Source organism: Hyaena hyaena, unplaced genomic scaffold, assembly GCF_003009895.1.
Source record: "Hyaena hyaena isolate Hyena2069 unplaced genomic scaffold, ASM300989v1 scaffold_405, whole genome shotgun sequence".
NCBI classification, from domain to species: domain Eukaryota; kingdom Metazoa; phylum Chordata; class Mammalia; order Carnivora; family Hyaenidae; genus Hyaena; species Hyaena hyaena.
Genome location: NW_024081039.1, coordinates 618,260 through 641,429, shown reverse-complemented (window position 1 = coordinate 641,429; position 23,170 = coordinate 618,260). Strand labels below are relative to the sequence as shown.

General features: G+C 42.1%; 1 protein-coding gene across 5 annotated transcripts in view; it reads left to right on the top strand.

Moving 5' to 3' along the window:
* SERAC1 (serine active site containing 1) overlaps positions 1 to 23,170 on the top strand; it is an 83,715-nt gene that overhangs the window by 50,804 nt on the left and 9,741 nt on the right. For 4 of the 5 annotated variants that reach the window (XR_005531716.1, XM_039252085.1, XM_039252084.1 and 1 more), the window contains 8 exons: positions 2,515 to 2,628; positions 4,637 to 4,799; positions 14,481 to 14,631; positions 16,725 to 16,866; positions 17,815 to 17,909; positions 19,147 to 19,244; positions 20,704 to 20,886; positions 21,675 to 21,818. Coding sequence is in view for 4 of the 5 variants with exons in the window: in XM_039252085.1 (XP_039108016.1) it covers positions 2,515 to 2,628; positions 4,637 to 4,799; positions 14,481 to 14,631; positions 16,725 to 16,866; positions 17,815 to 17,909; positions 19,147 to 19,244; positions 20,704 to 20,886; positions 21,675 to 21,818 (1,090 nt within the window). In the remaining variant the exon portion in view is untranslated. Of the gene's footprint in view, positions 1 to 2,514; positions 2,629 to 4,636; positions 4,800 to 14,480; positions 14,632 to 16,724; positions 16,867 to 17,814; positions 17,910 to 19,146; positions 19,245 to 19,426; positions 19,618 to 20,703; positions 20,887 to 21,674; positions 21,819 to 23,170 lie in introns of those variants that run through there. The other variant, XM_039252087.1, reaches the window with a different exon arrangement.

The following is a 23,170-nucleotide window of genomic DNA, read 5'->3' as shown; positions in this document are numbered from 1 at the left end:
GACACTTAGGCTCTTTCCATGTTTTAGCTATTGTGGAGAGTGCTGCTATGAACATTGGGGTACACGTGCTCCTATGCCTCAGCATTTCTGTATCCCTTGGGTAAATTCCTAGCAGTGCTATTGCTGGGTCATAGGGGAGTTCTATTGTTAGTTTCCTGAGGAACCTCCACACTGTTTTCCAGAGGGGCTGTACCAGTTTACATTCCCACCAACAGTGTAGGAGGGTGCCCGTTTCTCCACATCCTCGAATTTGTGGCATTTCTTAAATGTTTACGAATTTATGTCATCTTGCTCTGTCTTAATCCAGTGATATAGCAGCAGTAACCTATATATGTTTATTTTCCTGTTAAGAATTAGAATATATTCCATATGCTCACACCATGAGTTTATACCTTATTTATTCCTTTTTCTTGTGTTTTTAACTGCCACCCAATCTGCCAGTTCATAAATAACTTAGAAGCTTTGCTTCTAAGCCTCATTGCTCCAATGAGGTTGGAGTTGGAACTGTATTTTTATGTCCCACTTAGAAAATGATCAAGAAAAATGCCAAACCCTAGTTTTTTTTTTTTTTTTTTCCTTCTTCTCTTTATTCCCTTGGATCATTTAGCTTAAAGGTCAGATGATTTGGGGGTGTGAAGTAGGGAGAAGGATTTGGGGGAGGCTTGTTGTGGTGGTAGATCTTTAAGAAAAATTTCCCATCCCCCAAAGCCCACCAGTTCCCTATTTACCCTTATCCTTGCTAGAGGAGAGAATGACTCTCAATGAATTAGTCCCTTCTCAGCCCTCTATTTAAGTAGCGTAAATGTTTGAGATCTAAGCATGTTTAAACTTGGAAAAAAGGAATGTTACATAAAGAGAGGAAGGCATGAGTAAGAATTATACAATAGCCAAACACTTTGAATGTTTACTAGTTTACTGAGCCACAGGCCCTATAAATTAACTCAAATGGAGAAACTTATGGATTATATTTCCTATAGGAAACACTGGGCTTTCTATATACATTTTTGAAAAGCATTACCTTGTAGTTGAGCTCTTTTGCCAGCAGGTGGCCTGTATGCACACAGTTATGGCCTCTCGTTCAAATACAAAGCACTTCAAAGGAGATGCAGTAATAAGTCTTCTTTTCATCCCTTCTGTCTCTCTCATCCCAGCGCACATGCGCACACACACACACACAGACACACACACACAGACACACACACACACCCATTCGCATAGCTATACATATTCTTTACACATTCTTCTGCCCTTTCTTTTTCTTACTTAAGGATTCATCTTGGAGATCGGTATATGTCAGTCTACAAGGAGATTCAAAAATTTTTATATATTTTTTTAACGTTTATTTTATTTTTGAGAGACAGACAGAGGGAGGGGCGGGGGGTGGGGGTGGGACAAAGGATTTGAAGCAGGCTCTGAGCTGACAGCAAAGAGCCTGACACAGGGCTTGAACTCATGAGCCATGAGATCATGACCTGAGCTGAAGTTGGATGGTTAACCAACTAAGCCACTCAGACACCCCCCAGTTTTTATATTCTTAGAGCATTCCATTGTACAGTGGTACCACATTATGTAACCAGCCCTCTGCTGTTGGCTGGAGGTAGTGCTTACAGACAATGCCGCAGTGAACAAACCTGTACCTGTAGTACTTTGCCTGTGTGCACGTCTCTAGGATGGATTGTTGAAGGGCACGGGCGCTTGTAGTTTAGACAGCTGTCCCCAAGTTGTCCTCCATAAAAGTAGCAGGGTGATGGGGATGCCTGCTTCGCCACCCCTCTGATAGATGGATACTGCCCTTTCTCATGAGTGTTACCACGCCTGCCTCGTTATGAGCAGTGTGGGGCATCGTTTCCTGGATGTCCTTTCCTAGGAACTTTCTGTTTATGACTGTTGCTCATTTCTCCATAGCATTGTTGATATTTTTGCCACTGATTTGTAGGGGATTATTGCATACTGGTGACATTAGCGTTTGGCCTGTGATAATAGTTGAAATTTTTTCCCCCAGTTTATTCTTACATTTTGCTACCTATTAGGACACACTCCTCTTCTGTCTTCTGGTTTCCCTAGCCCTTCTGTTTATTCTTCCATATGAACTTGAATTTCAGTTTAGGAAGAGTTAAAAGCTGATCATTGTCATTGTTTGTCTTCATTTTATATTTTTCCAGTAATGTCTTTTCTCTTTTTTATTGTTTTGATTAGTAGACTTCAGGTAGACTCCACTACCATCATCTGATGGTAGAACATTACAGTCAATCCTAGGTTTTTCTTACTTGATAAACAATTGTGTGTTAGTCTTCATACTTTCAGAGAAGAGGACACAGAGGAAAGAAAGAAAGATGCAAAGATCGCCTCTTCTAGAAATGATCCCTTATGTTTTCTGTTCTAGTAAGCAACAACTTACATAACTAGTCCCCTTTCAGCTTCCAAAATAGGTCGTGTATAATACGGGGATTTTTTTTTTGGTCAAACCAAAAATATGAGTCACTCTTCTCAGTAAATATTTGAATTATCTTTCAGGGTGGCTTATGGTGTTTTGGAGGAAATGGACTTCCTTATGCTGACAGTTTTGGAGAAGTTCCTTCAGCTACAGTAGAAATGTTCTGTTTAGAAGCCTTGGTAAAACATTCTGAGGTAACTTACTTTTTCAAAACATGGTTTACTTTTTGTGATCGCAGTGAAAAGAATGTATATGTTAGCTTATTCAAGGGAAATAATTCTCATGTTTTAGAAAAAGAAAGGAAGCTTTTTGCTTGTTTTAAAAATTTCTTTCTATCCCATTTAGTTGTTAGAATTGATAATCATGACTGGGCACCAATACATGTATTTCATTTTTGCCAAGTATTTCTGAAAATGGATTTAATCTTATTTGTCCATAAAGACAGCAACCCATTGTCTAAATCTGTTGTTGACCCTTGAATTATGCTTTCTTCTCCTGCCTTTCTCAGATCTTTTTATAAATAATACTACCAGGTAGTTAATTTCCAGTAAAACATCTGCCAGAGATGTAGCAATATAGAAAAAAGGTAAATATTTGGATGGCCATACTCTTGAATTTTAACCAGAGCATATATTAGCAGTTTTAAAATTTGTTGGCATTTATGACAACTTTTCTGTCATGATCATAGTTTTATTTTAAAAAGAAAAAAGCAACAAACTTCGTGCTGCTCAAACATGAATGCATAAAAACCACTCCGGAAGCATGTTTGAAAGTGCACATTTCCTGGTCACCTCTAGCCGTTTTAACTTGGTAGTTGTGGGCTGGTGTCCAGGAGTTTGCATATGTAGCAGCCATCACTGGTGAGGCTGCTGGAAGTGGTTCATCCCACATCGTGAGAAACTCCATCCTCAAGATTTTAAACTCCCCAGTTAGAGACCCATTGGACACGGTTCAGAAGCATAGTGGTGCCTGGCCATCTTTGGCTCTCACCAGTGGAGTTAGGAATTGCGGACACAGCAGAGGTATTCGTGTTGTAGCTCAGAGGGGCACATGGGATGATGAAGCTGGAGTTTTTGCCGCTTACGACTAGTTTCTGAAGCATTAGATGCATCTTCAGTACACAGTACATTGTGTGGAATACCTTTCCAGAAACCTCTCAAGCTATTACATTGTCTCCCTGACATATGTCTAAAAGGCATACTTTTAAATGCACTTAAAATGATCAAATTCAATAAAAATGTATGAAAATTGTTGCATGTACATGACATGGTGTCATGTCAGTGAGTACAACAAGTGATGGGAAGAGGCCAAGGCCATGCCGGTGACCTTGGCACACTTGAGGACCTGTTGGTCAGTAGTGTCACCTTACCATAATATTACATATTTCCTTTGGCTGTATTTTATCCCTTTTCTATATTAAAAATTCATATCCCTTTTCTTTCCTTTTTATTTTTATCATTTGATCTTTCTTTTTAAAAAATGTTTCTGACTCCTGAGTTTCAGGAGAGCCCCAGAACTGTGGACTTGTGTGGGCTGGTGTGGGCTGGTGTGCAGGGTGGCACATGGTGCCATTCTCTGGGACTTCTTGTTTGCAGAAGTAAAAGCTGCCACCTGGATAGGGTTTTTCTTCCCATTATCAGGTGGCAGATTTCTTGGTTAAAGAACCTTTTTAAGGTAGTTTCACGCCAGTCAAAGTATCACTGTAAATTGAAACAATTCTTGGGGTGCCGGGGTGGCTCAGTCAGTTAAGTGTCCAACAGGCTCAAGTCATGATCTCATGGTTCTTGGAGCCTAGAGCCTGCTTTGGATTCTGTGTCCCTCTCTCCCTCTGCCCCTCCCCCACTCACATTCTGTCTCTTTCTCTCTCAAAGATAAACATTTAAAAAATTTTCAAAAATTGAAACAATTCTATAATAATGACATTGTCAAGTTATATCCCACCAAGAGCTAAGCAGAATAAGAGTAAAAATTTCAGAAGCCCGGGGGAGATATGCCTTCATTTTTTTCAGTGATTTTGAAGCACCTCCCATATAGATGGGAATTTGCTTATTTATTTAAGTGAGCTGAGAGGAGAGCTTTGGGTGGCCTCTCTGGGTCACTGTCCTTGCGCAGGAGCCCCTAGCTGTGCCGTCAGCATGCTGTGTCTCCTGGCTAGTGGATTTGTACAACATACGGTGAGCTTTCATTAATTTATCGTGCCAGATACCCACACACTGTGATGAAATTGAAGCAAATGGAGGCTTGCAACTACTTCAGAGGCTGTACCAACTTCACAAGGATTGTCCCAAAGTACAGAGAAATATAATGCGTATCATTGGAAACATGGCTTTGAATGAACATCTTCATTCTACTATAGTTCGCTCAGGTAACGGTGTTATATATGCTGAGTATTTTGGATCTGATCCTTTGTTCTTCTCCTACCTCCACCTCTCACCGTATGTTAATCTTTCTTTTTATTTGTTTGTTTTTAATGTTTATTTTTGAGAGACAGAGCATGAGTATGAGCTACGGAGGGGCAGAGAGAGAGGGAGATGCAGAATCCCAAGCAGGCTCTAGGCTCTGAGCTGGCAGAGCCTGACGCGGGGCTCGAACTCATGAACCGTGATATCGTGACCTGAGCCAAAGTCACATGCTTAACTGACTGAGCCACCTAAGCGCCCCACAATACGTTAATCTTTTAAGAGACTTAACACTTTGCTTAGGGTTAGTTATGGGTCTTCAGGGCATATGTTTTAGTAGGGGCGTGGAATTGCTTGAGACATGGATAGTCCACACTTGAGATCGTCGCTGTGTGGATAGTCAGAGGAGAGCAGTTTTTGCCATGGTGACCATCTAATGGTTTACATCATCTTTGACAGAATTCGCTTAACCAAGAGGACATGTATTCAGTGTAATCGTGGTTTTCCCCACATCCCTGCCTGATCCAGGCTGCATCGTGATGGTTGCAAAATGATGATTTTCTGAATGCAGAACGCCCTCCCCATGTACTTCTCAGCAGTTGGCATTTGCCTGTAAGCAGGAGCCCTCCTTCTCCTTCCGTCTGTCTCCCTTTCTTCCCTCCTGTCCCTCCCTCCTTCCGCAGCAGTACGGGCACATGGATTCCTGGGGTTGGTTTTTTTTTCATGGTTTATAACTTATTATTCTACTTAACATTTGATGCCAGGTTGTCTTGGTTTTGGTCAGTGGGAGCCTGACACACCGACTCCTATGCCCTGGCAGTGTGCTCACCGCAGCTGGGGAGCCATTCCTTCTTACCGTCTGAGTAACAAGACGTTCCAGGCTCCTTCTCTGAGGAGAAGTACAGATTGATTTTTTAGAGACCCGATCTGGGTGCTTGGTGTGGTTATTGTTCCTGAGCGTCTTCACTTCTTGGCTCTCTCAGTGGAAAAAGCAAGGTGGTAAATACCAGGACGCCCACAAATATGCATTCATATGTGTACACATCCGTGCATACGCTCATAGTTGTTAGAGACTGCGAGTGTACATTTTTTCTTGTGTCTGTCTCTGCTTTTGTTTGTTTGTTTACATTGAAGAGTTTTTTTATCAGAAGTTTTTAATTTGATGAATCTCATTTAGGGATCAGCAAACTTTTTCTATAAAGGACCACTTACTACGGGCTTTATTTGTTCCACTTTTTTTTTTTTAGATTCTTAAGGTAGAAACTGAGGTCACTGATTTCAGCCTCTTGTTTCAGTTATCTATTGCTGTATATCAGACACAAAACTCATTGGTTAAAATAGTGCCCTGTATTTTCCTCGTGAATGTGAAAGTTGGGCAAGATTGAGTGCTGAAGGCTCTGGGCCTTCATGCAGCACTAACTCAGGGAGCTCAGCTGTGGGACGGGAGGCACACTTTCATGATTGTCCCTCACATGGCCTGCACACTGGAACTGGCTGTCAGCTGGGAGCTCAGCTGGCACTGGGGACATTGGCTCCTTCCTGTCTGTGCCTCTCCATGCAGCCTGGGGCTCCTTAAAGCCTGATGGCTAGGTTTCAAGGGCAAGTGTCTCAAGAGGGCCAGGTATAAGCTCTTTTTGGCCTTTTACAATCAAGCTTTGGAAGTAATTTCTGACACAATCACTAAGGCTAGCTCATATTCAAGGGGAAGGGCTTTGGAGGGGGTTTAGACTCGTCACCTCTTGATGGAGAATTAGCATCAAAGAATTTGAAGACATGTTTTCAAATCACTGTAATTATTTCCTAATACAAGCATTTAAAGCTGTAAATTTAACCTGTTTTAGATGCATCCCTCAAACTTTGAATATATTGTATTTTCATCATTATTCCGTTTGATGTATTTTCTAATCTTGTGTTTTTTTTTGCTTTGTCTCATGGGTTACTCAAAAATGTGCTGCATAGTTTATAAATATTAAGGGTTTTCTAGATATCATATGCCTGTGATTTCTAATTTAATATTCCATGTGTTCAGAGAACATACCCTGTAAGAGTTTAATCTTTGGAAATTTATTGAGACTTATTTGATAGCCTGTATGTGGTCTCTTGTGATGCATGTTCTGTGAGCACTTGGAAAGAATGAGTGTTCCGTAGTGGTTGGCGAACGATTCTGTATGTAGCAATGAAGCCAGAGTGTTGCTCAGATCTTTACTGAGCTTTGTCTATTTCTGTGAGTTACTGAGAGACGTGTTGAATTGTTCAACTGTAGTTGTGAATTTGTCTGTTTTCCCTTTAGCTTTCTCTTCCTGGCAGATTATTCATTTTTTATTATCAAGTGATGTTTCTACCACTGGTGACACTCCTTTTCCTTAAGTCCACTTCATCTAGTATCAAAATAGCCGCACTAGCTTTCTTTTTAAAAATTTTTTGTTATTGGGGTGCCTGGGTGGCTCATTTGGTTGAGCATCTGACTCTTGATTTTGGCTCAGGTCATAATCCCAGGGTTGTGGGATTGAGTCCTACAAGAGATTCTCTCCCCCTCTGCCCCTCTCCCCCACTCACATGTGTTCGTTCGCTCTCTTCAAATAAAAAACAAAAAATTTGTTATTGAAGTATAGTTGACATACAGTGTTATCTTAGTTTCAGGTGTACAGCATAGTGATTCAACAATTTTATACGTTATGCAATGCTCACCATTGTTAAGTGTAGTCCCAACACTATTATAATATTGGCCATATTTCCTATGCTGTTCTTTTCATCCCTGTGACTTATTTATTTTATACCTGGAAGTTTGTACCTCTTCATCTCCTTCACATGTTTTGCTCATCCCCCCACCCTCCTCTCACCTGGCAACTGCTAGTTTGTTTTCTGTATTTATGAGTCTGTTTCTATGAGAGTGTTTTGTTTTTGTTTTTTAAATTTCACATATAAGTGAAACATGGTATTTATGTTTCGCGTTCTGACCTATTTCACTTAACATTATACTCTTTAGGTCCATTTGTGATATCACAAATGAGAAAGATCTCATTCTTTTTTATGGCTGAGTGATAGTCCATTACACACACACACACACACACACACACACACACACACACCATCTTCTTTATCCATTTACCCACTGAGGTACTCTGGTTGTTTCCATATCTTGGCTGTTGTAAATAATGCTATAATAAATGGGTGCTTATATTTTTTTGAATTAGGTTTTTTCATTTTCTTTGGATAAATACCCAGTAGTGGAATTACAGGATTATATGGTATTTCTATTGTTAATTTAATAATCTTCATATTGTTTTCAACAGCAGCTATATCAATTTATGTTTCCACCAACAGTACATGAAGATTCTTTTTTTCTCATGTCCTCACTAACACTTGTTATTTCTTGTCTTTTTGCTTCTAACCATTCTGAATGATATTCGGTGATATCTCACTGTGGTTGTGATTTTCATTTCCTGAATGATCACCCTGGCTTTTTCTTATGCGTGCTGTTTGCAATACCTATCTTTTATCTTTTCCCCTTCTTTTGCTTTCAGTTTTCTGTGACTTTTAAAAAAATTTTTTTAAATGTTTATTTTTGAGATAGAGCGCGGGAGGGGCAGACAGAGAGAGGGAGGTACAGAATCAGAAGCAGGCTCCAGGCCTTGAACTGTCAGCACATTGCCCGATGTGGGGCTTGAAGTCTCGAACCGTGAGATCATGACCTGAGCCGGACACTCAGCCAGCTGAGCCACCCAGCCATCTGTGACTTTAAAAGGAAGTACATCTTTTGTAGACAGCATATAGGTACATCATTTTTTAAATCCAGTTTGATCTTTTTATAATAGGAGTATTTTGTCTTGTTACCTGTAATGTAATTATGAATATTGTTTTCTTTTTTTTCTCCTTTACTGACTTTTTTGAGTTACTTGAGTATCTTTTACATTCTGTTCTTTTTCCTCTTTTGGCTTTTTATATAGTTATTTATATGGGGTTTTTTTTTGGTAGTATCCTTATCACAGTCTATGCTGAATTAATATTACACCACTTTATCTATAGAGTGAGTTTCTTACAACAGCATAGTTCACTTCCCACCTCCCGCCATCCTTTCTCATATTGTCATAATATATTTTACTCCTACATTGTGTTACATGCTTTGTGATACATGGTTGTTATTTTTTTAATTTTTTTTTTTTTAGTTTATTTATATTTGAGACAGAGAGAGACAGAGCATGAGCAGGGGAGGTGCAGAGAGAGAGGGAGACACAGAATCCGAGGCAGGCTCCAGGCTCTGAGCTGGCAGCCCAGAGCCCGACGCGGGGCTCGAACCCATGAACCGAACCCAGGTGCTCAACCGACTAAGCCACCCAGGTGCCCCACATGGTTGTTATTTTTAAGAGTCATCATATTTAAAGATTATAAGGAAAAAGGAAAGTCATTTTTGTTTATTTACACATTTATAATATCCAGTGCTTTGCCTCCTTTTCTGTTTATCTACATTTACTTCTGATATAATTTCCTTACAGCCTCAAGAGCTGAGTCTGCTGGACAAATCTTCTCACCTTGCATTTTCTCAAAGTCTTTTACTTCACTTCTATTTTATTATCGCAGGAAAGAGATTTTGCATGGATAAAGAATTGTGTGTTGGCACTATGTTATTTATGTTAAAAATGTCATTCCATTCTCTCCTGACTACCGGTGTCTGATGAGGAGTCTCATTCCCATTTTCTTTCTCCTGTATGTAACTTGTCATTTTCTCTCTGGCTTCTTTTAAGTTTTTATGCTTGGTTTTCGGCAGTTTGACTCTGAAGTGCTTGGTTCCTTTTTTATATTTATGCTTTTCAGGGTCCACTGAGCTGATGGAATCTGTGGGTTGATGTTTTTGATCAGATTTGGAAAATTTCCAGCCAGTACGTCTTAAAATATTTGTTCTCGTCCCTTTTTGCCCTTTTCTTCCTTTGGGACCTCACTGTGTGTATGAGAACTCTTGGTTCTGTTCCCCAGGCCATTGGGACTCTGTTCGTTTCTTTTCAAATATTCTTTTTTCTCTCCGTGTTTTACTTTGGATAATTTCTATTGACTTACCTTCAGTTTCTTTAATGAGATAGAGCCTTGATCAAGTCAGTACTTTATTTAAACAAACAAGCAAACCCACACTCGTCCCTGACACCGACTCTACCCAAGTCCTCAGTCCTCTGGTGTCAGCATGTAGCGGACAGTCCACTAAACACCTTGGTCTCTCAGTCCCTTGCCTTCTCATCTGCATCGACTTCCTTCTGTGCTCCTGACTGTCTAGCGCTCCACTCCTGTGCCACACCTTGTCCTGGTCATTGACAGAAACCACTGCACCTAACGAGTCAGTGACTCACCTCTGAGTACGACCTCCTCTTGTTCAAGCCTGTGTTTGCACCTGCTGCCACGGGGACCGGTTTTCTGTTTTTCCAGGAGTCTGTCTACTGACCCCTTTATTTTCTCCCAGCCCGTCAGTATTCTTCCCCTCACTTCTGAGCCAGCATATCCATGCTCCACGGTCTGTCATTTCCGTACATGGTCTTCAGCGCCCCGGTGCTCCACTCCCCTTCTTTTAGCACACCCTTGGTCAAGAGCCCAACACCAGATGAAATCCACTGTCCGCTTCTTCTGTTCCTAAGCACGGAATCATGGCAGATGGGCTGTCACCTTCAGTATCACTCAGCAGGCCTCGCTGTTCCCGGCGATACCTATTTCAGCCTCCCCCACCTTCCTCAGCCCTTTCATCTCCTCCGTCCCTTCAGCAGAGGACCTGTTCCACTTCAGTGAGACTGCTGAAAGCCTGAAGGGAATTTTCCCTCAGCTTCCCACTACCAAAACCAAACCCGCCTTCTCCTTTTCTGCTCTTGAAAATAGAAGGGACATCTCTTATGAGACCTCCAACTATGCCTGGCTCCTGGCTCCTTTCGCCGTCTCAGGAATTGCCAGCCTTTCTCATCTGTGTGGTCAGCAGCTCCCTGTCAACAGGACCCTTCTGACCCACATGCCTTAGGGGGCAGTGTGACAGCCTGAAGTCACAGCACCACATTCTCCTGGTTTGTCAGCCTATCTTCTGCTCTTCCATTTTATGTCTAAACCTTTAAAGAGTTATCTGTACTTCCTTTTGTTCAGCTCCCATTATTTCTGAATATTTCAGTTTGAATTCTGCTGCCTTACCCTATTTTATTTTTTCTTTAGGTATCCTGTATCTTTACCTGTTTGCGTGCGTGCATGCGTGTGTGTGTGTGTGTGTGTGTGTGTATGTGTATAAATGTTAATAGTATCAGGTCTGTAACATTTTTTAAGTTAATTTATTCCAGAGAGAGAGAGTGCCTGTGAGTGAGGAATGGGCAGAGAGAGAGGGAGAGAGAATCCCAAGCAGGTCCACGCTATCAGCGAAGAGCCTGATGTCAAAATCAAGAGTTGGACGCTTAACCAACTGCACCACCCAGGTGCCCCACAGATCTGTAGCTTTTTACCATTCAGATTTACAAAAGTTAAAAAGATATTGATAATATCCACTGCTGGTGAAGGTGCGTGAAAACTCCTCTCACACATTGTTGGAGGGGATGTAAATTGATTCAGTTTTTTGATAGGCACTTAGTAGTACCTGTTAAAAGAATGTATATACCATTTGAAATAGCAGTAATACTACAAGGACTCTCCTACCTGAATACTCATGGGTGTTCTTGAAGATTTGTGTATAAAAATGTTTATCAGACTGTTGTTTGCAGTATGGAAAAAATGGAAACCACCTAAATGTCTGCCAGTAGGAATAATGGTTAAATAAACTGGTATCTCCATCTATGCTAAATGCTGGAGTTAAAAAGAATGAAGCTGATGTATGTGGGGAGCATTCCAAGGCACACCTGCTGCAGTAGCTGCTCAGTCACGGAACAGTAGGGATGGGGAGATTCCACTTAGGCCAAAAAAAAAAAAAGGCATGTAGAACCACAGTGTATATGTATAGTGATAGGTATGTGACTGACTTTTTGAAATAAGGTTTGGAAAGGTGTCCACCAAACTTTTAACTCTGGTTACTTCTGAGGATACATGGAATTGGGCAGTGATGGGAGTGCTGGGGTGGGAATTTGATTATTAAGTGCTGTTTTTTAAAAAATTGTTTTTATAATTAACATATCTTCAGACGTTACAGGATTTAAAAGCATCAAATCTTAAGGAAACACAAGTTTTCCAAGGGGCATTTGGTGTTTTATAAAAGGTGAAGCATGTCAGGCATTGTGAAAATACTTTGTCAACTCAAAAAAGCCACGGAAACGGCTTGCTCCATACTTTCTCTTGCATTCCCTTTCTTGGGATCCATTAAAAATAAAGCCATCTTTTTGAGTGTATACCAGTAATACACCTCTACAGGTAGAATTTCAAAACATTCTTATATTGTTATTATACATCATTCTTTAGAACATTTGAAGGGACATTTTTTTGATACTACAAATTTGAATATTGTTAAAGAATGATGATTGGGTCTGAGACTTCTTTTGGATTATTAAACACTGGCCTCCTATCATCACACCGACACTTTTGCCACAGAGCGTGGGAGGAGGACTTGGGGACAACTGAGTGCCTGCTGGGCTTGGTAAATGCAGTTTTTATTTGGATTTATTCACTAGAACCTTCTTCCAGCCCATGTAACTTGACTGAGGTTCCACAGCAACAGTAGGTGACAAATTTTGAGCCCAAATCTTTCTGCCCTCAAGGTCCATGTTGCATTATTTTAAATTACATAAATAACATGTGGATAGATTCTCATGGTAAGTAACTTCAGAGAGCATAGATAGAGGAAGAAAGTTAAGCCCACATTTTTATGGAGCCCTCCCCAACCCGACTCTCACCTACAAGGTGATGACTGTTTATTAGTTTGCTGCCTCTTTATAGGTGTGTGTGTGTGTGTGTGTGCGCGCGCGCGTGCACGCAAGCACTTCCATACATGTTTATATGCAAAAAGTAGTATGTTTTAAGTAACAAAAACATGAAAAATAAATGAAGCTGTACTGCACATAGTGTGGCTTTGTTTTTGGGGGCACCTGGCTGGTTCAGTCATTACAGCATGCAACTCTTGATCTCTGGGTTGTGAGTTTAAGCCCCACGTTGAGTGTAGAGATTACATAGATAAACAACAACCCATGGTATACAGTATAATCCTGTGTTGTTGAAGGAAAAAGGTGCTTATGAGCTCTACAGCATGTATATGTGAGGGGCACCTGGCTGGCCCAATTGGTGGAGCCAACTCTGGACCTCCAGGTTTTGAGTCAAATACTATGAATCTCTGAGCTGAGAAAAAAAGTATTTCCTTTCTGAACCCCATGTTTTACAGACTTTCATCTATCAAGCAAACTCATTAGTTTTTTAATATTCTTTTTTTTTAAAAATTGAAGTCTAATGAACATACCATATTCTGTTAGTTTCAGGTGTACAATATGATTCATCCATTCTGTACATTACTCTGTGCTTATCATGATAAGTGTCCCCTTCAACCCCTTCACCTGGTTCCCCCATCCCACTCCCTCCTCTCTGGCAACCCCCAGTTTGTTCTCTGTAGGTAAGAGTCTGTTTATTTAGTTTGTCTCTTTTTTCTTTGTTTCTTAAATTTCACATATGAGTGAAATCATATGGTATTTGTCTCTGACTTACTTTACTTAGCAGTATACCCTCCAGCTCCAGCCATGTCGTTGCAAATGGCAAGATTCCTTTTTTTTTTTTAATGTTTTATTTATTTCTGGGAGAGAGAGAGACAGCGTGAGCAGGGGAGGGTCAGAGAGAGAGGGAATCACAGACTCTGAAACAGGCTCCAGGCTCTGAGCTGGCAGTCAGCACAGAGCCCGACGCGGGGCTCGAACCCACGAACCGCGAGATCATGACCTAAGCGAAAGTCGGACGCTTAACCGACTAAGCCACCCAGGTGCCCCAAGATTCCTTTTTTTTAAGGCTGGGCAGTATTTTACTGCATATATACCACATCTTCTTTATCCATGTATCTCTGGATGGACACTTGAGTTGTTTCCATATCTTGCTCTTCCATATTGTATTTAATGCAGTAAACATGGGGGTACCTATATCTTTTTTAATTAGAGTTTTTGTTTTATTTGGATACCCAGTAGAGGAATGACTAGATCATATGGTAATTCTGTTTTTAAGTTTTTGATGAATCTTCATACTGTTTTCCACATTGGCTGTACCAGCTTACATTCCCACCAACGGTCCCTTTTTTCCACATCCTTGCCAATACTTGTTATTTCTAAGCAAGGTCATTATGAAGAAATCATTTCTTATGTGCATTAAAGGCTGCTAATATGACTGACAATCAGGATGAAATAACTAGTATTAAAACCTACTGAGTTTAATAATTCTTGCTGAAAGCAAAATACCATATTTTCTTACTGTTGATGACATCTCTAGTAATCGCAACTTTTGTTGGCTCTTGAACCTTCCTACCTTCTTTGAGACCCCCTAATGCAGGGCACCTGGCTTGGGACATCACGTGCCGTGGGACCCGGAGGACCTGAGGGCAGAATGGAGTTGGAGTGGTGGTTCTTTTCCATGAGACAGACGCTGGAGTCTGCCTTCGTCCTGTTGCTTTCAGCCAGAAACCGGTTTGCTCACGGTCTGAGATGGAGGAGCTTTGGCATTTAGGGGCTTGTTCTTCTCACCAGGTTGGGTTTCCATACTGGCAAAAGCAATGAAGTCTCCCCGCATCATGGAGGCCTCCCATGCCGCCAGGACGCTGGCCAACTTGGACCGAGAGACCATGCGAGAGAAATACCAGGACGGCGTGTACGTGCTACACCCCCAGTACCGCACAAGGTAACGGCGTCGCTGTCTCCTGTGAGGGGGTAAAGCCTACAGGGCTTACCTTTTTTTTTATTTATGCATAATTCAGATGTTAAATACCTTACGGATAATTCTGATAACCTTATATACTGACTCAGTTTGTCCATAACAACCTCAGAAGAATCGCAGGCTGTCATGAAAGTATGGAACTGGCTAACTTAGCTTGATTTTACACCAAGGGCCGACCTTCAGTAAGATAGCGTTCACTTCTTAGAGTGCGGCCTGCTTGAGCTCTGTAATGCGGGTTCTTTGTTTCGCTGCTGGTTTCATGGAGATCTGAGTTAGAAGCTGATTAGGATTGTAGAGGTTGGTCTGCATGGCAGCAGGCAGGCAGGCAACCACATTATATTAGCCTGGTTCTGGAACTCAAAAGCACTGAGAAAGTTTATGCAAGGTATGAAATCATGCACTGGAAGGAATAAGTTATAATAACTTTGACTCATACTCCTTCTTAAGGTTATATCTGGTCACCATTTCCAGTTTATCATTGCTAAGATAGTAAATATAAAGGACCACAGTGAAAAACTTAAATATTTCTGGGATTTTTGTCAGGTACTTTATTTAATTTAGAATGTGTGGTTTTTTTTGTTTTTTTTTTTTGTTTGGTTTTAGTTTTTATTTATTTATTTTGAGAGAGGGAGAGAGTCCCAGGCAGCCTCCCTGCTGTCAGCACAGAGCACTACACAAGGCTCGATCTCACAGAACCCTGAGATCATAACCTGAGCTAAAATCAAGAGTCAGATGCTTAACCAGTTGAGCCACCCAGGTGCCCCTTGTCAGGCACTTTAATACCTCAGAGAAGTGCCTGAGTAGTCAGTCGTTAAGTATCAACTGATTTCGGCTCAGGTCATAATCTTATGGTTTGTGGTTTCAAGACCTACATCAGGCTCTGTGCCGATAGCTTGGAGCCTGGAGCCTGCTTTGGATTCTGTGTTCTCCTTCTCTCTCTGCCCCTTCCCCCCCCTCAAATAAATAAACATTAAAAAAAATGCCTCAGAAAATAGCAAAAACATTTAATTGAAAAATGGATTGCCTGGCTAATTCCAGTTTATAAACAATGTGGAAATGTATTTAATATGTATTGCATAATTGTGTGTGTACTGTAAATAGCTTGCAAGTAATATGCTATGTATAATTTTTAAAAATGTCATATCTAAAGACAATGAATTACTTTAAAATCTCATTTTTAAAAAAATTTTTTTAATGTTTTTATTTACTTAGAGAGAGAGAGACAGCGTGAGCAGGGGAGGGTCAGAGAGAGAAGGAGATACAGAATCTGAAGCAGGCTCTAGGCTCTGAGCTAGCTGTCAGCAGAGCCTGACGTGGGGCTTGAACCCACGAATTGTGAGATCATGACCTGAGCCGAAGTCTAATGCTTAACCGACTGAGCCATGCCCCTAAAATCTCATTTCTGATATTTTCCTTGATAAGTTTTTAAAAATCTCTCATACACACTCAATTTGAAACTACACTAGCTTATTCTTATTTAATTTCTTAAATACTTTTGTTGGTTTGTGGAATATTCTCATGAAATTCTTTGGAGGGCAGTCTATGACATATGTCATTTCATTGGTCACTAAACTCATTATAATTGATTCTAGTTGGTCTACTAGCTGGGTCTCTGTCCATTCTTTTTTCTTAAACGTTTTATTTTTATTTTTGAGAGACAGAGACAGAGTCCGAGTAGGGGAGGGGCAGAGAGAGAGAGAGAGGGGAAGACACAGAATCCAAAGCAGGCTCCAGGCTTTGAGCTGTCAGCACAGAGCCTGATGCGGGGCTCGAACCCATGAACCATGAGATCATGACCTGAGTTGAAGTGGGTCGCTTAACCCGCCCCCCAGGCGCCCCTCTGTCCATTCTTACAGAGCAGTGAGCACACTCCGTGTCTCTCTGCCAGGACTCCTTACAGGGATCGTCCACACACCTGTGCTTACACGGCCTGCCTTCCTGGTCTTATTTGCTCTCGTATAAGCTTGCTAAGCACCATCCACAGAGTGCTCTGTAGATTCTTACCCCAGCAGTAATGCATTTATTCTGCTTCTTTTTAAAACTCTCTTCCCCATCAGTCAGCCCATTAAAGCAGATGTCCTTTTTATTCATGGCCTTATGGGAGCAGCATTCAAAACGTGGCGCCAGCAGGACAATGAGCAGGTTTTAACTGAAAAGATTTTAGAGGACGATGCCAGGTATACAACGTGTTGGCCCAAGGTAAGGAAGCGCCGACTTTGCAGTCGGCCACCTCCTTCATGACACACGAGCATCTCTGGCTGTCGAAGCCCTCACTGTGATGTGCTTATTTTTCTCTTTCTACTGGGATTTTTCTTCCATGTAGATTTTCTGTCCCTTGGGGACACTCGTAGTCTGTTCATGAACAGCTCAGCTTGTCAGCCTGCCTTCTGCTGTGTAATTTCTGATCAGGGTGTGGGCTGTAACTCTCAAAGAGTACTTCATTAAGTAAACGGGTGGGCAAAGGCCAGCGTTGGTTCATTCCTATTAAAACTATGCCACATATTCAAAATGGCCAGTTCTGTGACTTTAAGAAATAATTCTACTTTGGATTCCCTTGATGTTTCTTCTGAGAGCCGTAGCTCTGGGATGGATGCGCCCAGTGGGGTATACCTGGAGCCCAAGGAAGATGGCTGCGCACATGGGCAGTGTCTAGGGCTTCGTCCCCCTGTGACTTCCTCGCCTCCACAGAGGCTCATCCTGCAGGAGGGATGGTTTGCACTTGGTCTCTGGCAACACAGAAGTACGATAGAGCCTGGGTCCACAGACAGAACTGCGACTCAGTACCTCTGAGTCCCCGGGTCAGATCTCCATCCGTCAGACTCCCTGTGCTGAGATCAGACCTTTCTGTTAAGTGCTCTCCAAACTCTAGTTTGACCTGGATTCCTTGTTTTTGTCTGTAACATATTAAAATATTTTCTGGAAACTTGCATTGGCCTTATGCTTATTAATATTGGTGCCACTTTGTGACCAGAGATATAAAAAGATAAAATGCTGGAAACGGTTTTCTAGTCACCTTTAAACTTTATTCTAATGTGATGTTTATTAGTCATATTACGGTGACCTTTAGTTAACAGGTGTCAGTTACAAGGAAACATGTGAAGCAGTGGAAGTTCCTGTCTGTGCTTTTGTACCTTTTATTTTATGTAGACATGGTTGGCAAGAGACTGTCCTGCTCTCCGAATTATATCTGTGGAATATGACACCAGCCTGAGCGACTGGAGAACGAGGTGCCCGATGGAAAGGTAACAGAAGGAGCTGGGAGCTGGGAGGAAGGGCCAGGGTCCAGGCCACAAGTGGACCCTCTGAGGTGGGGAGGGGGCTTAAGCTTTTGATGCCACAGACAGAATTTTATTATGAGAACCCTAGCCTTTTTTCTTTTCTTCAAAAAGGAGTTTGTAATATATAAGCAATGAAACCGTATAAAGCTTAGACATAGTGTCCATGTTGGGCTCCTAAAGTAGTTCATTTATAACGATTCTCATAGTAAGGACAGTGGATTCTATAGCGAAGTCTCCTTTACTCTCGGAAGTAAACGTGAGGCTTTTTCCCTTTTGTGTTCACAAGTATACTGGCTAAAGCAAGCAAGGAAAAAGATGCTGAGTAGCGTAGGCTCCCTGTGTCACTTGTATGTCATATGTGCTGATTGTATATACACGGAGGAGCACTGGACCTCTGGGCTCCGAGACCAAGACTGTAGCTGATTCTACCTTTGACCCACTGTGTGATCTTCGACAAGTCATCTAACTTGTCTGGGAGGCTTGGTCTGCAAATTGAGAGAGTTGGTCTGAATCACTGTTACCAAACTAAGTGTTGCCTGTGCATGGCCCGCCTGTGCGATAGGGGGTGTCCTGAGGGCCAGTGGGCAGGAGCTCAGGGGTCCTTCCCATTTCACCTGGAGCAACTCTGACAAACCTGCATTGCAAGGAGAGGATTCTATACATAAACAGTTTAAAACTACCAGACTACCTAGTTTTGAAGTCCCCTGTTAGCTTGAAAATTACTTTGAATTTTTTGATTCTAATAGCTTTCTGGTATTTCTAAATAACCAAAATGATGAAAGCTTCATGTTTGCAGCATAAACAGAAATAGAACCAACCAGCAAGCAGCTGACCATGTAGGGGACTCACAGGAGACAATGTGGCATTATTTTCAGGCCACATAATGAGAAAGGACACACCTCCTAAGTGGTGGGGGCGGTTGGGCGAGACCCCAGCTCGACTTGTAAAAATTGCTAGACGCATATTAGGTGCTCAAACCCTGCTTGTTTAGTAAACGAATGGCTTGTTCTGGGCCTAGATATTCCCAGTTATGCCGCTGTGACTAAGAAGTGGGGAATGAGCAGTTGTAGACATCATACTGACCCTAAAATGTAGTATGTGGTATTGGCCCAATTAAAGTTCTTGCCTTAAAAAATTAGTAAAATTGGGGGGGTGGGGAGCAGTAGCCCCATGTCATGCCTGCTGTTTTCTTTTTGTTCAGGAAGTCCATTGCATTCAGGAGCGACGAGCTTCTGAGGAAGCTCAGAGCTGCTGGTGTTGGGGACAGGCCTGTCATTTGGGTGTCACATAGCATGGGAGGTAAGTGCGTTTCATTGTTGTGAAGCGCTGCTGTGAGGTTACTGTCGGCTGTTGGGGCTGACTTACCACAGCTCTCTGCTTCACTTAACACGGGTCCCTTTTCCCCCTGAATTAACGTTTTTGGCTATGGCTAAGAGTTTTTAAATTACTCTACTTTCCTGCCCTGCTATTTGTTTTTCTAGAAGGGGACCACGAGGAACAGGAATTTGATGACATCATGCTTTCACGTAGTGAGAATCAGTAGCAGCAGCAGCAGCAGCCCGTGGCTTATATAAGCCTGACCTGTACACCCCCCTCAGCATTCCTGGCTGGTCCTTGCAGCCCCCTCCCTGCTCCCCCAGCCACTGCGGAGCCCGCAGCCCCAGCCCCCAGCCTACTGAGGAGAGAGGTGATGGCAGCCCCTGCTCCTCCCAGCGCCCCCCCCCCCCCCCCCCCCCCCCCCCCCCCCCTCCGCCATCCCACCCCTTTCTCCTACCAGTTTTCACCCTCCGCCCTGTAGCGGGCCCTTGTTGCAGCCTCTGACCTCGTTTATCTGATAAAACACTCAGGATTGCAGACTCGGAGTTGGGGCTTTTTCTGAGAGAAAGATGGATGTAGCCCTTTGTGTCCGCAGAGATCCACTGTCACCGTCTCAGTGACCTTTGTGTTGCATCATCAGCTTCAAGCCCAGGGTAGGGGGACAGAAGAGAGGGTGCCTTCCTAGGTACATTTGCCTCCAGAAGGTCTGTTTTCCATGGGTGACAAGCTTTAGGGGACTTTTTTCAGTATTAGTACTTTTCTGAATATTATAATATTAGTACTGTCCTCATGGTGTGGCCATTAGTGGGCCACTGGGGGCAGGATGGGGAGACAGGTGCTGTACGTTTACTTCACTGATGGATACCCCAAATAGCAGTGCCTGGCACCCCTTCTGTGGGACAGTGCATCCTGTGATAGAAGATCTGCCTTTCAGGAGAGTTTCTAGAATCTTAGCTGTTTGTAGGCTTGTGTTCCATACAGTTGACCCTGGAACAGCAATGAGGATTAGGGGCACTGACCCCTTTGTAGTCAAAAATCTGCATATAACTTCTGACTCCCCCAAAACTTAGCTTCTAATAGCCTACTGTTAACCAGACGCCTTACTGATAATGATCAATTAACATGTTTTGTATACGTATTCTATACTGTATTCTTACAATAAATAAGATATATTAATAGTACTGTACAAAATCCATTATAAGTGGACCCATACCGTTCAAACCATACTGTTCAAGGGACAGCTGTATTCTACATCAGCAGTATTATCAAGTGCTAATATTTTAAGGCCCTATTAGACTATAGAGAATTGTTTAAACTTCTAAAGGAAACATCTCTTTTTGTGTACATGTTCCCTACCACCGCACCCCCCTGCTTTTTTTTTTTTTTTAAATGATGGCGGGAAGAAAAACAGCTCATGCATTGTTTTTCTTTGCACGTCTAGGTCTTCTTGTCAAAAAGATGCTGTTGGAAGCCTCTAAGAAGCCAGAAATGAGTACTGTTATAAACAATACCAGAGGAATAATTTTTTATAGCGTCCCTCATCATGGATCCCATCTGGCTGAATACTCTGTTAATATTCGCTATCTTCTCTTTCCCTCCTTGGAAGTCAAAGAACTCAGCAAGGGTAATATTACCTTCTGTGATGAAGGGAATTGGGATTGTATTATAATATTAGTTATACAGGAGAAGGAGTAAGCATTTTCTCTTTTTCTGGAACACCTTTTAGTCACTTTGGAGCCCCTGTCTGAGCCTTAATATGCCAGTTATCTTCTTGTTCAAATTTGCTCTCCTGCTTTATGGAGAGGTGCTTGACTATATCTTCTAAACCTTCTATTGAACTTTATTTTTGGCAGTCCAGTGTCATTTTCCACCGGCTCGCTCTTGTTCTCGGGTTCTTTTGAAATCATTCTAACGATACTAATTGTAGATTTTTCTTAAAGTTCTTTTCTGTTTTCTTCACTGAGTTGTGTCTTTTGTGCCCAGGTTTTTGTTCACCGATCTCTCTCTTTTAGGTCGTAGGGTATCCTCTAGGATACGGTCGGTCTTGGCTGCCTTTTCCTAGTTGAGGATGGTGGACAGGCACTCTGTGATTAGAGACAGGATCTGTTGATGGGAGGCTGGGCTTTACGGTGAAGGTGCCACCCAGCGCACTGAGGGCCCCCAGTCCCACATGCTGCATTGTCCTACATACATCCGGTCAGCCAGTAACATGTGAAACCTCTCCCCTATGCCTGCCAGTCTCTGTCAGTTCTGGGGTGGCTTTAGCTCTGTGCTCTCATCTTAATGGCTTCTTATCAAGGAGAGAAGATAAGCCACGAACTTGAATGAGAACCCTAATTTTCTCTTTAGTAGATTTTATTATGAATTGGGTAAACAGAATTTGTCACAGTCTTGTTTTCTGTAATTTTGCAGATTCTCCGTCACTTAAAACACTACAGGATGACTTTCTGGAGTTTGCTAAAGACAAAAACTTCCGGGTGCTGAATTTCGTGGAAACACTGCCAACTTACATTGGTAGCATGATTATGCTGCACGTGGTACCCGTGGAATCAGCAGGTATTCGCTCTTGGAATTTGTTCCCTATTAGATGCCTAGTTGGTGGTACCTGTATTGAATCATAAGCAACCCGTTTTTATATTCAGCTTCTCAGCTTAGGAGAAGTTTTATGAAGATCTAGATTCTTTGATTCTCTTCAGCTATAGATTAAAATTTCTTTGCCAACATACAGCCTTGGCCATAGTCCTCCCCATCCCTTCATTTAACTCACTAGCTGGCCAAGGTTCAGTGGCTGCTTCTAACTTAGCCATAACCAGTGAGTTCTGTCACATGGTAGTAAGAACACCGGGCCCTGCTGTCAGCTAGAATGAAAGGGACGTTTCATTTAACAGACTGGTGGTTGATTTGTTAAAGGTTTCTACACGTAGCTAAAAGTTGCAGAAGCTTTAGTAAATGGAGGATTGTACTTTTTTTTAATTAGTTTTTTCCATTGGAATCTTAGATGGGGAATATCCAGATAATTTTTTTTTTATAATACTGGAAATAACCAATACCTGTTACTATGGTGTATTATAAGGTATCACAGGCTCTTTGAGGGTAGGGCCCAAACCTTAATTCTCTTTATAGCCTCTGATATTACTCGATATGTAGTATATGACCCCACATTTCCCTTCTTGAACCGCTTTTCCCTCACCTGGCCAACTGGGTCACCTCTGATCCAGGGTTGGGCGCCACCCGGTGGCACTCGGCCATACTGAGAGCTCTCAAGGACAGTGTGGAGCTGGAGGACCTGCCAGATGGTTCTTTAGCCTATATACCAAGTTTTGTCCTAACTCCTTTACATATTACCTAAGTAAAATGAAAGGCTTTTAATACTCTGTAATGGAGCCTACAGAGGCTTTACTACAAAGTAATATGCCATAGGGTGAGGAGTTCATGGGCTGGAAAACTTAAAAAAAGGACTTTGGAACTAGGACCTCTTGTCACTTCCAGCTAAGGTGGACTTTGTTCGGCTGAAACCTCAGAAACTCAGGTCTCTCAAACACTAAATCACCTTCCCCCTGGCAGAGTGAAAGATGGATCCTGTGTGAGACGTTCCCAGTCTTGTCATCAGGATAAGGGAGCTCGTTATGAAGTGGAACAACATAAACTCTAGAAAAAGATGTAGTTAAAAGACCCGTGGAATAATTTAGTAATAACATGCAAATATATAAAGGTTTTGAGGATGATCCTGTTCAGTTTCTGTTCATGGCCAGCAACTAGGCCGGAACACATACGAAGAGTCTATGAAAAGCATAAAATTATACCTACTGAGAATCCATTTTCGTGTGATTAGTCACATGTAGTTTGGCAACGGTCAAACTTCCAGTTCCTCCATCTTTTTTAGAGTCCGTTATCACCACCAGATCACC